The 14,073-nt window shown below is 53.4% G+C and overlaps 1 protein-coding gene across 1 annotated transcript; it reads right to left on the bottom strand.

Annotated features, from left to right (window-relative positions):
* Positions 1 to 347: 347 nt before the first annotated feature.
* Positions 348 to 6,566, bottom strand: LOC100900935 (diacylglycerol kinase theta-like). The gene is made up of 11 exons (XM_029112228.1): positions 6,188 to 6,566; positions 5,498 to 5,577; positions 4,663 to 4,897; positions 4,328 to 4,549; positions 3,952 to 4,155; positions 3,509 to 3,771; positions 3,063 to 3,290; positions 2,694 to 2,844; positions 1,664 to 2,545; positions 1,152 to 1,441; positions 348 to 461 (listed from the first exon to the last, which is right to left on the bottom strand). Exons 1-11 carry the CDS (start codon positions 6,564 to 6,566, stop codon positions 348 to 350), a joined length of 3,048 nt encoding a protein of 1,015 aa, XP_028968061.1.
* Positions 6,567 to 14,073: the final 7,507 nt, after the last annotated feature.

Genomic DNA, 14,073 nt, shown 5'->3' on the forward strand with positions numbered 1-14,073 from the left:
CATTGGAAATCGGAGCATCGATGATGGTCGCGGACGCTTGGTCGTTGCTGATGTTGCTCTCTGCATCGGAGTTATAGTAGTTCCCCCGTCTCGCTGTCGTCGTCCCGCTCGTTATTACAGCAGTTCACACAAGCAGCGGCTTGTTGTCTGGCGGCCGAAGTCACACAAGGACGACAGAGTACCGAACAATTTGAGGCTACACATCTGAGACTGAGTTTCCTACGCCGGGACCGATTTTCGGCAGACTCGAGATGCGGGGGACCCATCGAGCTGGTGCCACAGTTCAATTGCGCTGACCATTTGAAACACCTTCTGGAGAGTGCGTGGCATAGGTGATACCAACGCAGTCAGTCTGTCGTCGACTGGTCCAGGTTACCGGGCTTATCGACACCGGAGGCAGCCGATGCGAGCATTGGCTCCGTATTGCGGCGTTTCATCTTCGATTTGCGGAGCATCGTAGCCTGTTGACGTGCAACGAATTGACATCCGATAGTTCGTTCAATGGATCGTATACGTGGATGATTGTTTCGGTCCAGGGATTTCCGAAGTTGTCGGTGTTGTGGCATAATCAATGGCATCGACAGAAGTAAACATCGTGAGTCAGCCGCGGAGGCAGCGAAGTTGAGCGTTGACAGCCAAGTTGATTGAAGGTGTCGGCAGCGTATGCGGTGTCGGTGAGTCGAAAGTTTAGTTGGAGTGCGGAGGCGAGGGCATGCACCACGATCGAAGAAGGAGAGAAGAGAAGGTGCCGTTAGTTCATTCAATGTTAGACTGAAAAATTCTTCTGGTGCATAGGAGTGGGTTATTCTCTCTCTCATTCGCTCGCTCTAACGGTTTCCCTCTGTTCGCAAAAGCCCTTGGATTATCGTTAGCCAGACCAGCCTGCTAGATCATATCAGGAGAACCTGATGCGCCAAATCGCTCTTCTACCGAGTGGGAGGACTATTTTTTTCCCAAGTTATCTCAAGCTCCCGTTTGTTGAACTAGGAGAGCGTGATTCGGGTGCTCTCATCATGCTGCTTCGCCAAGCGCACGGCGAAGCCAATCGGCGGTTTGTTTAGCATCAGCTCTCCGGCAATTTATAGTTAGGGCAGAAGTCATGATCTCTAAGGCATTCCTCCGCTAAGGATATTATCATTGATGATACGCACCTTCAAGGCTGAACGGAGAACCACGACCTCCCCTGCGGGTTGGATCCAGGGTTCCCCATCGACTTGGACCGGCATTTCTGTGAGAAGCCGAATCCGTAGATGACCTCCTTGCGCAATGCGGATGGCGCTTCGTAGGCCGCTCTGGATCTGTCCCATGTGCACGACCCCTGTCACTCCAACCACTTCCAACATTCCATCGTAATGTGTAGGTTTTGTAAACGAATCATCTCTCTCAGGGCCCCATGGATTTGCTCCGGAGCCCCAACTAAGAATGTTCAAGATGATAATCCCTGGAAAAGAATAAGCCAAACCTGATCGAAATGTTTCCGTGACACTCGTCACCCTCTACGGAGCCGCACACCTATGATCTCGACGACCCTCGGTCTTCGGTCGGACGAGTCAGAGAGAGGGTTGAGGTGCAATAGTGGACGACGACGACCCGACAAGGGATATTCAACAGGAAGCGATGTCGTCTGCGTCCGAGTGAGCAAGCGATGCTCGCACGTACGTACCTTCAACCTGAGGCAACTCGACGGGGCGACCGTCGACTTCGAGACGAACTTCACGATGAAGATCCTTCCACGTTTTTCGGGAAACCATTTTTCTCAGACCCATTTTCACGTAGACGCCCTTGTTGTGCAGACGGCTATTGAACTTGTTTGGGTTCTCTTCGCGAGCGTTGTGAAAGTCTAAACACAGATCGGCATCGATGCCAATTCCGAAATAGTTGTTCATGACAAATATGGCGGTGTTATCTTCGGATGTGTTGTTAGATGTTCCCTGTTTACTCTCGTCCTTCTCGTCGGTATGGAAGACAACGGTCCAACGGTCGAGACGAATTTCTTCCGCGTCGATGACGTCCTTCAGTAACGACATCGGATCACCTCCGCCTGTGTAGCCGGGCCCCCAACGGAGGACCCTTGCGAGATCATTGCCGGTTCCCAATGGCACTATGGCACACGCCGGCGATTGGCACTCGGAATCTTGGCCGACGTTGTCGAGGCACTGCAGCACCCAACCAACGGTGCCATCTCCGCCGCATACGAGTATTTTGTAATTACGTACATGACGGAATACATAGAGGCCGGGTAAGGGCCCACTGCCTTCTAAATCATACACTTGATACGGATTCAACATTTTGCGGAACGATGTTATCAGTTCGAGGCCCTGGCACCCTCCGGACTTAACGTTAACAAACACCAAGAGGGGCCGGACACCTTGTGGAATATTTGCCGGTATCAGGCTGGGCAGTAGAAGTACTAGTAATTGCTTCTCATCGTACGTAGTCTCTCGTAACATATAGAATGCTTTCACGGCGATGTCGGCGTTATCGTAGGTGACCACCAACGAGCCGTACTCGTAATAGATTGGTCCGATCTGTTTGAATTTGTAAGCTGCGAGGAGCAAGAAGAATCACGTCAGTGGAAGGAATCTAAGGAGCTCGGAGGGGGGAATAGGCTCAGAGTCTATAAATTCATGATCGACTGGGGTCTTCGCTGGAGAGTTCGATCGACATGTCCTGTCCACTAGCTTCATACTCACGTTTTCCTAACAGATCGAGCAGGATTTTTTCGTACTGTCTTTGTGATTGATTTTGTGGCAGGTTTCCTATGAAAAGGGCAACGGTTGCACTGTAGCAATCTTCTTTCTGTTGCAAGTAGAATCGGGTGAGCTCTTTTTGTCGAATCGACTCCTGCAAAAGACACGCATTAATATTCGCGAATCTCAGAAATTACGGATCCGTTTTCAGCGTTCAGGGTTCACTCCTAAGCTTTTCCGTGCTGCATCGGGCACTCTCGCCGGGTGAGTTCCAAGCACAGCTAACGCGCTAATCTACTCTACCGACCGCGTGCAACAGGAGGTGCTTTTGGGAGGTTCTCGGGGAAGGCAGGTTGACGATAGACGACTTACCCGAGCGATGCCTCTGAGGAGCTCCCAAGGACATTCTTGATTATCCATCACCCTTTCGTGCACCGAACCCTTATCCAATGTCACCTCAGACAATCGAAATTTGTTGATATCCGATGTGTCTAGACCGAATTTCAATAGTGCAGCTACCATGATCTCTTCGACGGAGGTGTCGCTCGTCACTGGTATAGTGCGGAATATGTCACCGGACCGAAGTTTTCCGGGGAACACCTGCGATGTGCGAAATGACAAAACGGTCACGACATGATCGACACGGCGGACAAGGAGACGCGCGGACAGACGACTTCCAGGCAACACAGAAACGTTTGCCGAGTATTTAGGAATTCCCGCTCTTGCTTCACGGACGAAATCAGTGGAACGACGCGACATTGAGTCGCAGCTCTCTAACGATTGGACATGATCTCGTCGGAATCTGCGCTTCCTCTCACCTTGACAAAGCCCTGGTCGGGATTTGGTGGTCTGTAGCGAAGGAAGATGGCGGGACGCTTCCCCTCCCGACGCGTCAGGCTTTGCACTGGCATGAAATCAGGGAGTTCTTTTTCACCTCCTTCACACGCATCTGTGATGGCATAATGTCGCGGATCACCCGAGATGTGGAAGGCTCGTAGCGCGGCGGCAATGATGGCTTCTCGCGAGGCGTTGCGCGCCACTGTGATTGTCCTGAAGATTTTTTTCTTCATCGACGTGTTGCCTGCAGAGAGAGAGAGTATGACACGTGAGCAGTGCTCTTTGTGGTCCGGTGCTTGCGGGGCTCAATTGTTTGGCAACTGCCACCGTTCGCAAAAACTCGGATTTGGAGATCTCAGGGAAGTATCTCGCATTGAAAAATTCATGACGAGAGTGAGTATGGGTGAAGGAACTCGTCACTCACCGTCGAATACTTTGATAACTTCTTCATCTTTGTCTTTCTCTTTAGGTGAAGGGTAGTCATCCTGCATATCCTTGTTCCTGTTGGCTCGGTCACTTTGACTGGTCAGTTCTCCCCCAGTCGACGAGAATTCTTCCGATATGCTTCGTGCGATGTTAGGATATGCGCTGCGGGCTAACTGTTGTTCTCGCCGCTTCATTTCCATTCCTGAAAAAATTATGACCTGCTAATCGACCTTCTCAGGGAAAACCCGAATACGCTCGAAAGACTACATCTCCGGACCCTTCTCATGCGTCCACGACATTTGATGCTCTGACGGCTGCTTCGGTCCTTGACCAGAGCTCCCTAAGATCGGAGCCCAAACCGCGGAAACTCTTACCGATGATGGTTTCCAAAGGCACATCGGTCCGAGGGATGGAAACAGCCGCTGGTGGTAACATGATGGATTCGAGAACCCCGAAATTGCACTGTGGTGGTACGAGACGGTAGCAAGTTGCGTGGGCCGTGATGCCGCACCACTCGCAACGCATTCCTGCAAGGCACTCTGCCGACCAGCACGCTTTTTTGCATGTGTAACATTTGGAATTGGCTGGGAGGTTCCCTGCGAAAAGAGGAATTTCATGTTCATGTCGATTCGACTCCGCGATCAAACCGACTCAGACGAGCCATAATTAGAGGTAATTATATGCAGACAAGGTGCGCCGGCGTCCGTACCTTCCCTCCAGTGATGGTATTGTACCGGCTGGGACTGCTGCTTGCTCGTCCTACTGGCAGCATATGTTGCACACTGCTTGCAATCCGCCACACTGAAGTCCTGACACTCGAGATGAACGCAGTACTCACAAACTTCACAGCGTACTGCACAGCTGTCCTCGATTCGTTTACGACAAACATTACAGAACTTGCGCTTCAGATGGCCCGCTTCGGTCCAACAGTGTGGCACGGGGTTCTGGAAATGACCAAAAAGGAACCGCTCAGATCTCGATCGTGTCTATAGCGGCCGGGGACGTTTCGCTTGTTGTCAGCGTCACGGCAGTGATGCGTGACAGATCAGATTTCTCACGAAGTAGCGATGAATTCGCTCAACCTCAGCGGCTTAGTCGATTAGCTAGGTCGTCAGCCAGCCACTAAGGGGACCTATGTTGCTGGCTAGCCTTTCATTGTCAGCCAGACTAATTAGGCAACCGTTGTAGTTGTTGATGCCTGCTACTCTTCAAATTCCATCTCAAGTATAGAGTTATCGCCGCCAATGCTTAATAGACGTCGCTCGCTCGTACGGCAGTCGCAGTTGAGAACATCCGATTCTCCTCCTGAATGTAACCATCAACAAGTCCGGGACATGAGTTCGCTTTGTGCGACCGAACGTCAATCACCATCTGTGGTAGCCACAGAATCTGCTCGGCTGGCGTTCATGCTGTCAATCGCGTCAACGATCTGTGCGATCTGGATCGTTGTTCCGATTGTGATGGAAGGAGCATAGGAACCGACAGAGGCGAAGCGAGATCATCCACGGATGAGTTCGGCAGGGTCGAATTTTCGGTTAACTCACCTTTATCACGTTGATTGCAATCGTAGAACAAGGTGATACCACCACTTTTAAACATCTGTCGTGTACGACGAAATTGCAAACTGAAAAGGTAGAAAAGTTTCATTAGGTTCTCGCAGGGCCTCAGATTCGACAAGGCCAATGATATTTTGGCGAATTGTGGATATACACTGAGCATGAATCTATACACTGAGCCTATCATCGAGCTGGATATGTGAACAGCCGAGGGGAGGGAATCGCTTTCTCTCAATGACGACGCCCGTGAACGACTCAAGAGCTCAGGACGACCATGGAGATCAATTCGCAGACTGAGGATCTTTCGAAAAGTCGTGGACGTCCAAGCAATGTATGGCGAGAAGGATGCAAACATTGGGGGCAGTCGTCCTGCTATCAGGATTGTCGAATGGCGCGTAGTTCCTCGAGAGGAAAAAACGTCGAGTTCCTCTCGTGACTGAAGACGACAGCGGTCACGGGTCAATCTGCGTCGTCCTTTGGAACTTCCGTACGAAGTTCCCGGAGGTATTCCTCCGACTCGGTGCTAACAGAAGCTCACAGGCTCGGAGCAACGATCGGACCCTCCCGTCATTCTCTCGAAGTGGTGAAGCCACTTGTTCGGGATCGGGTAATGAGAGCTCGCTGTTCATATCAGCTCCATACAAATCGTCATTGACTCAAAAGCGTCAGTCAACTTACCTTCACAAATATAGCCCTGGCCGATCAGGCCCCAGAGCATATCTGTGCAATGGTGACAATAGGTGGGTTTGTGAAAGGTTTTCTTCGTGAAATAGTGACCATGGCCCAACTCATACTCGGGGCTCCCGGCAGGCTCAGCGCCGTCAGCCGCTTCCCCATTACCGTCGGGTGTCGAAACCGCTTGATCTCCACCGCTGGGTCCCGCAATAGCTGTTGCAAGAGAATCATTCGGGGACGAAATCGAGACCCCGCCCGTCGGACTGAGTGGAGTCGGATCCCCGACACTCATATCGGAGAATTCGGCCGCCATCGAACTGTCTCCCGTGTGATGCTCTGAACTGCTGGAACCTACACCCATGTTAGGCTTAGCCGTCGCCATTTTCGGGTGTCCAACAACTGGAATCGCAATCAAGCGCTGCTCGGGCCACGGTGCGCGTCGAACGCAACCCAGCCCTCGCGAGCAGCCGTCGGTGGGTCACCGCGGCACAGATCAACACAGCTCCAACTGTTGCCGCTTAAAGATCTCATAGAATTCATCGGGCACACTGATCATGGCAGGCAATCGCTGTCGGTGCTCCTGGGCTCCTTGTTGTTGTGGTGTCGCTACTGAGAACAGCCGCAGCAGCAACGGCTCACCGTGTCGCAAGTTTTCGTTCGTGTCCCACGATTGACGGTTTCCTCGTAGTTGCGGCCGAAATTCCGGATGACGAGTTTGTTGCTCTTGTTGTTGATGATCCTCCACTCGGACGAACTGTTCAGGCTGTCGTGGTTGTTGTTGTTCCTGTTGTTGACGTTGTTGTGCTTGTTGTCGCGTCACATCAGGAATCTCCCGCTGCTGTGATGGCTCTTCGGACAGGAAGTTTCTGAGCCGTTTCAGACCTCTCTGGACACCAAATGTCGATGTTGACAACGTCGACAGAGACCTTGATGACGGGGTTTTGATGACCGCTATGGGAAGGGTCTGGTTCAGGCTCTCCAACCCCACGAGCCCAGGGCTCTTCTTCACTTCGGTGGGGGGAAATTGTAATGCCGCTGTCGTGATCATGGCACTTCCCCGACACGTTCCTGGCCGCTCATTCTGCTGCGGCCACGGGCCCCGGGGCCTTTTCCCTGCCGCACACCGATCACTCACGCGCACTCTGATCGGATACAGTCACTCAGTCGGTCAGTCAGTTCGTCAGTTAGTCACTCCTTCACTCGAGCAGATGCTCGTATCGAATGCACTCGCTTGCTATGAAGCGACGTTTCCGTCCTCGTTGTTGTTGTCGTTGCCGACAGTCGAGCGTAGCGTCGATATTGTCGTCTTTGTCGCGCGATACGTGCGAGTCTCTTTCCGGTCGCGCTCTTTGCACGAGCCCGAACTTTTTTTCTGCAGCACGTTCCTTATCGGAGAGCTTCTCCCGCTCACGCAAGCGAGCGTGGTTCGGGGTATTTTTCAAGAAACAGCCGATCGACCGACGGACCGACCAGTCGACGGAGCAAGCCACCGAGTCCGTGCGTCTGTCAACCAACTGAGGAACGGGGTGGGAACGGAATGGAGCGAGGGATGCCAAGTGCTCCCCACTGCTCGCTATCTCGGCACTGTTTCACGAAGTCGTTGTCGCCGTCGACGACGCTTGTTCCAGATCGACGACGGAGGTCGAGAATGGTTGCCAGCCGATCGAGCAGCCAGGCAGACAGCAAAGCAGCCCTCAAGTCTGCGCTGGCTCAGTGTTCTAGGTTGCTTCACTGAAGACCACTCACTTCACTCACAGGGCCCTTCCGGAGAGATCGCTTGTCGATTGTTGTCGCTGCTGCTACGGTCGTGCTTGCTGCTGCTACCGTGGGCAAACTTGAATACGAACCTACGGAGCAGCCAACCATCAGCGAGAGGACGACGTCCACCACCGTCGAACGGATGTACGTACCAGCCCACTCGACGAACGAGTCAGTGAACGAACGACGACCAGCCACGGACCAGCCTACGATCCAAGCGACCAACCGACGAACGAACGAACGAACCAACGAACCAACCAACCAGTCAGCCAACGACGAACGAGCGAGCAAGCAGCAGTCAGTGGAAGGCTATGCTTGTTGTATTATTGCTCGTAACAGGCTCTAACTGTAGGGAGAAAGGAAAGGGCCCCAGCTCGCGCAGAATCCGCGGAGTGTCTCAAGCCCTCGAGATTCGCCAGTCATCCGCTCAGTGGCGCTCCTTATGCTCGTTCGTTCTTTCTTTCTGAGTAAGCCTTACCCTGCCTGCCCGCCTGTCTGTCTGCCTACCAGGCGGCTGGTCGATCGTGCGCCGCCGCCGCCGCTCCCGCTTGCCACCCAACCGCGCGCGTCCGCCCGCCAGCTCGCCCGCTGCTCGCCGCTACCGCCATTCGGGGCCCGAACGTAGCCGTGCTCCCGCCGCCGTTTCTCCTGTTCCCTGCTGCTCCTGCTTACCACCGCCGCCGTCGTCGGCACGACTATAGGATGGGGAAGAAGAGAACAGGCAGTCGGGCACGGCCGCCTGTCAGGAAAGCTGGCCCGCTGTTGGTGGTGGTGGTGAGGAACGATACAGACAACAGGGTACGGATCGGGGATCTCTTCGAGAGGAGGGAGGGCAGCCGAGGCTCCCGACTCGCTCACTCGCAGGCTGGCCGACGGGCTGGCGAGCTAGCCTTTCTTCCTTCCAGCAGTCTGTCTGCTCGATTGCGTGCTTACGCGCTTGCACGACTACCAGCCTGAGACCACACAACCACAAAGACCGCTGGGTTCAGCCACTGGCTCCCATTCCCGCCAGCACCGCAGCAGTCGCGGCTGGAGAAGCGGGCGCATCTTGCTCTCGGTGGGAAGAGGCGCGAATTTACTCCTCCTGGACGTCTGCTTTGAAATTCGGGCGCCGCGTGAGAAGGAAAAAAAACTCCGTCTTATCTCAAATTTCTCTTTTCAATGGAGCATTCTAACAGAAAGAGGAACCCCGCTCCTCCGAAGTATTGTGAGCACAGCTCCAACCGTGAGCTCCAGGATAGACTCCGGGAAGGTACCCAGTACTTCAAGGGGTTCCCTCTTCTCGCTTTTCTGATTTGCCTCTACCTCCTGATTCGTAACTCACAGAGCGGAGCTTCTAGGGGTGTTCATCCCTCTCCCGGAGCTCTGGCAGTTCCCAGGGGTCGGAGCGCCCAGGGGTCGCTTGCCGGAACTATTGATCTACCGCCGTGGAATCTTAGCGCTCTTGATTCAATAGAGTGAGATATGTTCGCCATGGCGCTCACGATTCGCCCGGGAGCGTCGGCTAGTCTTCGGAGGCTCTTGTTGCCTGTCGACCGATGAAACCTGACCGTCGCGTCGCATCGGTCGAAGCTGAGGAAACGCCTGTCAATGTTCCAGGATCTCTCCCGTCGGAGACCATTCTAATTGCGTAGCCGAATCATCGGTGATCGTGACTTCGTACTCGGCGGAGCCTCCACCTATTCGGCCAACGAGAGAAGATGTCAGGCGGGAATCCTCAGGTTAAGAATGCATTGTCGACAGGTTCGATGATGTCAGTAGCCCTGGTCAGGCGGAATAGGGGTCTGTCGTCTTTGTGCGAAGCAGATATCGCGAGTCGTTGCTTCAATGCTCAGTGTTATCTGCTTCGTCCTTGGAGTCAGCCTCTTCCCGGCCGACGTTCTATGACGCAATGGCTTGGCTAAAGCTCTTCCAAAAATCGATGGCATTCGAGCAATCTCCCGCCCCTGGACTCTGCTTCAGCTGGTGCTTGGAGGCGCTGCTTATTTCTCCACGCGCCAGAGAACTCCCTCCTGTGTCCCTTGGTTGCTGCACATGGGATCGAATAAGAATGCCTCCGAAGAATAGCTGCCGTAGCTCTACGTAAAGAATTTTCCGGCTAGGAACAGAAACGGGCGACGGGCGGGTAAATGACGGAGGCTACCCGGGATCATTGTCATGAGGAGCGTGGAAAGAAGCCTCGAGGAAAGATTGCTCGAAGGCCTGTTGTCCTCTTTGATGAATGGCGGGGCTCAGCTTCTTACATCGCCTGAAAGCAGAGAGTATCATCTATCCGTGTACCGAAGATGACCAGGATCGTAGGAAGTGACACCTTCCTCGCTTTCTACAACCTTAACTGTTGCGTCTCCGGTAGACCGTTTGATAAAGAAAGGGAACAGTGACGTTCCCTGGAATCGACGCCGGACTGGCTCGAGCGTTCGTCGGTCCTAGCGAAGAAATTCTCGATCGCTGAGCCGTTCCCGCTCGCATGAGAATCAGAATTTGAATGGACGGCCGACTGCTTGAAAATTCAGCGCTTAAGAGACGTAGATGACGACTCGAGACGACACGGATGACTGCAGAATATGATTGTCGCGCTATGGAAGCGGCGAGTCTTTATGGATGCGCTTGTCGGACGTATCATCCGAAGCCTGACGTTCGCTGCACACCCTTGGCCCGAGATTCCCGCTATTGAGCCACGTCTGGGTCGGAGCCAAGCGAGGGTAAGTAATTTTTTCGAGGTTTCCACGATGGGCTTCGGATGATATTTTCATCCGTGCGGGCCTTCGAACGAGACATGCTTGGCTTGTTGCTTCCGCCTAATTTAGTTTCCGAAATCGTGCTTGAGGGAGGACGATGGCGCTCGGTGGAGGAGCGGCCCGCAACTTTTCCATGTATGTGACACCCTTCCTGATCGGAGAGCGCCGAAGATGCGTCTCGAATCCTGAGGGGAATCCACGCGCCGCGTCCTCTGAGTTGGAACCCCTTAATTGATGAGCGCGTGTCTTGGAGACGGGCTCAAGAGGATTCCTATCAGCTATCAAGCAAGCAGCCGAACTGGAGCTGACATTTTATGAATTTTCACTGCTGTCGGCTACCACGTCTAGGGTCAGTTTGCGAAAGGGAAGGCGAAATTGAGTATCGAGTGATCAACGAATGAATGAATGGATACGCCTCAAAGGATAATCGGAAAATTTCACATCAGTATTTACATCGGACAGTAACATATTCGCGGTCACCTGTCCTCGGATCTGTCCTCGAAATTTCCCCCAGTCCAGCCCTGTCTCCAGATGGGAAAATGGTCGTTCAAGATTGGTGCTCGACTCGATGCAGGCCAACACAGGACGCCGGTCTGTGGTTTCACAGACGCGGACTCACCGATCTGCCAATGCTACTATGCATGTACTTAGTACTCGAATGGGCACACTAACATGTCGTTCGGTACCTCTCCCCGACTAAGGATCGTGATACAGCCCAGTCGGCGGTGCCTGAGTGGGAGAAAAATCCTGGAGGGGAGCCACACGGAGACCTTGACTAGAACCCGGATGCGAACCCTGTTGGGAACCCTCGCGGAACCTCAGCGGAAACTTGGCAGCGGAGGGAACGTATCGAGTTGCGATAGAGCTCCACGACTCCGGGGCTCAGCTCAGCTATTACTCCGGCTACCGCCGTACGCACCTGGGACCGTATGTTCTAGGAGAACGAGGATTCGAAATTCACCTGATCTAGGCCTAGGAATGTCCAATCCCATCCAGAGATATCTGTGAGGAGGCCACCTCCGAGGACTCAGACACGAGTTGACAGGTCGCTTCCTGTCGTGGATTCAAACAGATGAGAAAAGAGATTTCGGGTCTTTCCAGACCGGGCAGATTCTCCCCAAGGGTCCTTCGCGAATATTTCAGAAACTCGTAGAGCGTGTATTTTTCCATGAGGCTTTCAGAAAGGACTTGGGGTGAATCGCTGGCGTGTTTTTCCCCTCCCTCGGAATTTGATCAAAGTAGCGTTTCTGAAAGAGGAGGAAAAGTAGCGCTTCCTCGTCCTCTCAATAACCATTGATTCGAGATATATGGCTTTTCATTCGTGAAGCTCGAGAGAAGTACCCCCTCGCGTCTCACTCCCCACGTAGTAGATGCATGATATTTTTCGTATAGCTCCACTCACTCAGTTTGATTAGAGACCAGTATACGTCTGAATTTCGGAATCTCTCCACGTGTGCGCGTCTCTTTTGCTTTCACAAGCTCTTATTAGACATTTCATCAGGTGTCTGCGGGTCGTCTCCTCCCTAAGTATTCATTACATTTCTTCTGGCCTTCAGGCTGGATGCGCGGACGAGAGATGCGCCAATAGATTTATCCCACGCAGCCAACCCAGTGGGAAGTTGAAAAGTCACGTCTTTGACGCCTCACCTAATTTTCGTTCACCTGACAGCAGAACCAGCTCCTCGAGCCAGAGTGACGTCGTCGGGTTCTCGATCTTCTCGGGGGTTCGCGGGGAGGGGGGACGGTGGCATTCTCCAAAGACCTCATTCTCGCTGACTTCATCGCGACCGTTTGAATCACACACGGTCACACGGAAAGCGGCTCTGCGAAAAACGACCCTCCTGGGAGGAACAGTAGACGAGACCTTACTAAGGATCTGAGCTTAAAGAAGTCTCGTCCACGTAGCGAAGAGAGGCTTGCCTCGTCCGTCCTCCCCTCATTGAGTCTAAATAGAGTAAACGAATGTAAGCAGTCTGAAACGCGCCCCAAGAGCATCAAATCGTGAACGCCTGCGGAAAAACGCTCAGAAATGAAGCTCTGAAGGCATGTAACTCTGAATGAGTCGACTCGAAGTCGTGTCCAACCGGATAGAAAAACTCATGCGACGGAGGAGGAGAGATTCCTCCTGCTACATATTTGCGGAGCTCATGGCTGAATTTTTCTCAGACGCGCCGATCTATGAAGTCGAGCTGAGGGCCAAGTACACGGAGCAAAGGGTTCCCATTTTCATCCAGTCTCTCGATCTAATTCTCTCGAAGGCAACAGCGAGGGTCGATTCATGTTGTATTGTATGTACAATCGTCCGGCTTGCTCCATGAATCGAGCCATCGTTCCCAGTCGTCAGGGCGATCCTCCTTGTTCCCCAGTGGACCAGTCGCCCACCTCGGAAGCTTCAACGGAATACGACACGATGAGGACAAGGCAGGACGTCGGGTCGGTGACAGCCTTACCGGGAGAGGCGCGGCCACGATCTCCGAATGCTTCTTCGCCGCGTGCTCTCTGGAGTCCTCTCGTAGCAACCCCCGCTGAGTCGATTTCTCTGGAGTCATCTGCTTCCCACATTCTTCGATGAAATTCCGTAGCATGGCCCTGTTTCTCAAAATCTCGTCAAGTGCCGAATTCCCTGAACCTGTGCTGAACCTTTCTCGGTGCGCCAGATTCGCACCGGCTGTTTCGAGCGGTCGCGAATGGTTCGTGCCTTCTCGGGTAGATCTCGACTAAGGTTTCTAAGGGCGCAAAGTCCGCGGCATGATCGGGGCAGTCGAGTTTCGTGGAACAGTCGCTCAGTGGCGCTACCTATCCTTGCCCACTCGCTCACCAGCTCTCCACGACTCCCCCCTCCTCACGCTGACCGTAGCTGCAGACAACCGCTTCTGGAGGGTTCGTACGGAGGCGCGCCACAGAGCAGTCTTGGCGGGAAACTCGGGAAATGGAGAGCGACGACGCCAAGGACACGATACTGCACGGGAAACGACGTTTCGCTTGAGGGGGCGTGAGGGCAGTCCGCTCCTTTCCTTCAGCTTTCCGTCACCGGTCCCACCGACGCTCGCGGACACGGGAGCCTTCTTTTGCTCTCGCATTCTATCGACTCGATTCCCGAACTGATTCCGAGACAGTGTGAGCCACCTGTAGGAGGCAGCTACGGGGATCAGGAGCCGCTTCCGACCAGCCCCTTTCCAGCCGACGGGAACGTGGTCTCCTACAAGTTCATTCCATGAAGTTCTCTTTCGAGGAATACGCTTGAAAGGCTCTAGAGATTCCTCGTCGGTAAATTAGGACACGAACTTCTCATTCGCAAATCCTGCATCTGATGGACGGATGCCAGGATACCAATAAGTATGACATATTGTCGGGTTTTCCTGACCAGCAAGCTCTCTCTGCGGTAAGCTTGAA

This window comes from Galendromus occidentalis, unplaced genomic scaffold, assembly GCF_000255335.2.
Source record: "Galendromus occidentalis unplaced genomic scaffold, Mocc_1.1 scf7180000077487, whole genome shotgun sequence".
Lineage (NCBI taxonomy): Eukaryota > Metazoa > Arthropoda > Arachnida > Mesostigmata > Phytoseiidae > Galendromus > Galendromus occidentalis.

Coding starts and splice junctions, on each gene's coding strand:
- LOC100900935 (XM_029112228.1), bottom strand. CDS start 6,566: ATGGCGACGGCTAAGCCTAACATGGGTGTAGGTTCCAGCAGTTCAGAG. Junction 3,772..3,951: donor AGTTATCAAAGTATTCGACG/GTGAGTGACGAG, acceptor CTCTCTCTGCAG/GCAACACGTCGATGAAGAAA. Junction 3,291..3,508: donor CCGACCAGGGCTTTGTCAAG/GTGAGAGGAAGC, acceptor CGCACATCGCAG/GTGTTCCCCGGAAAACTTCG.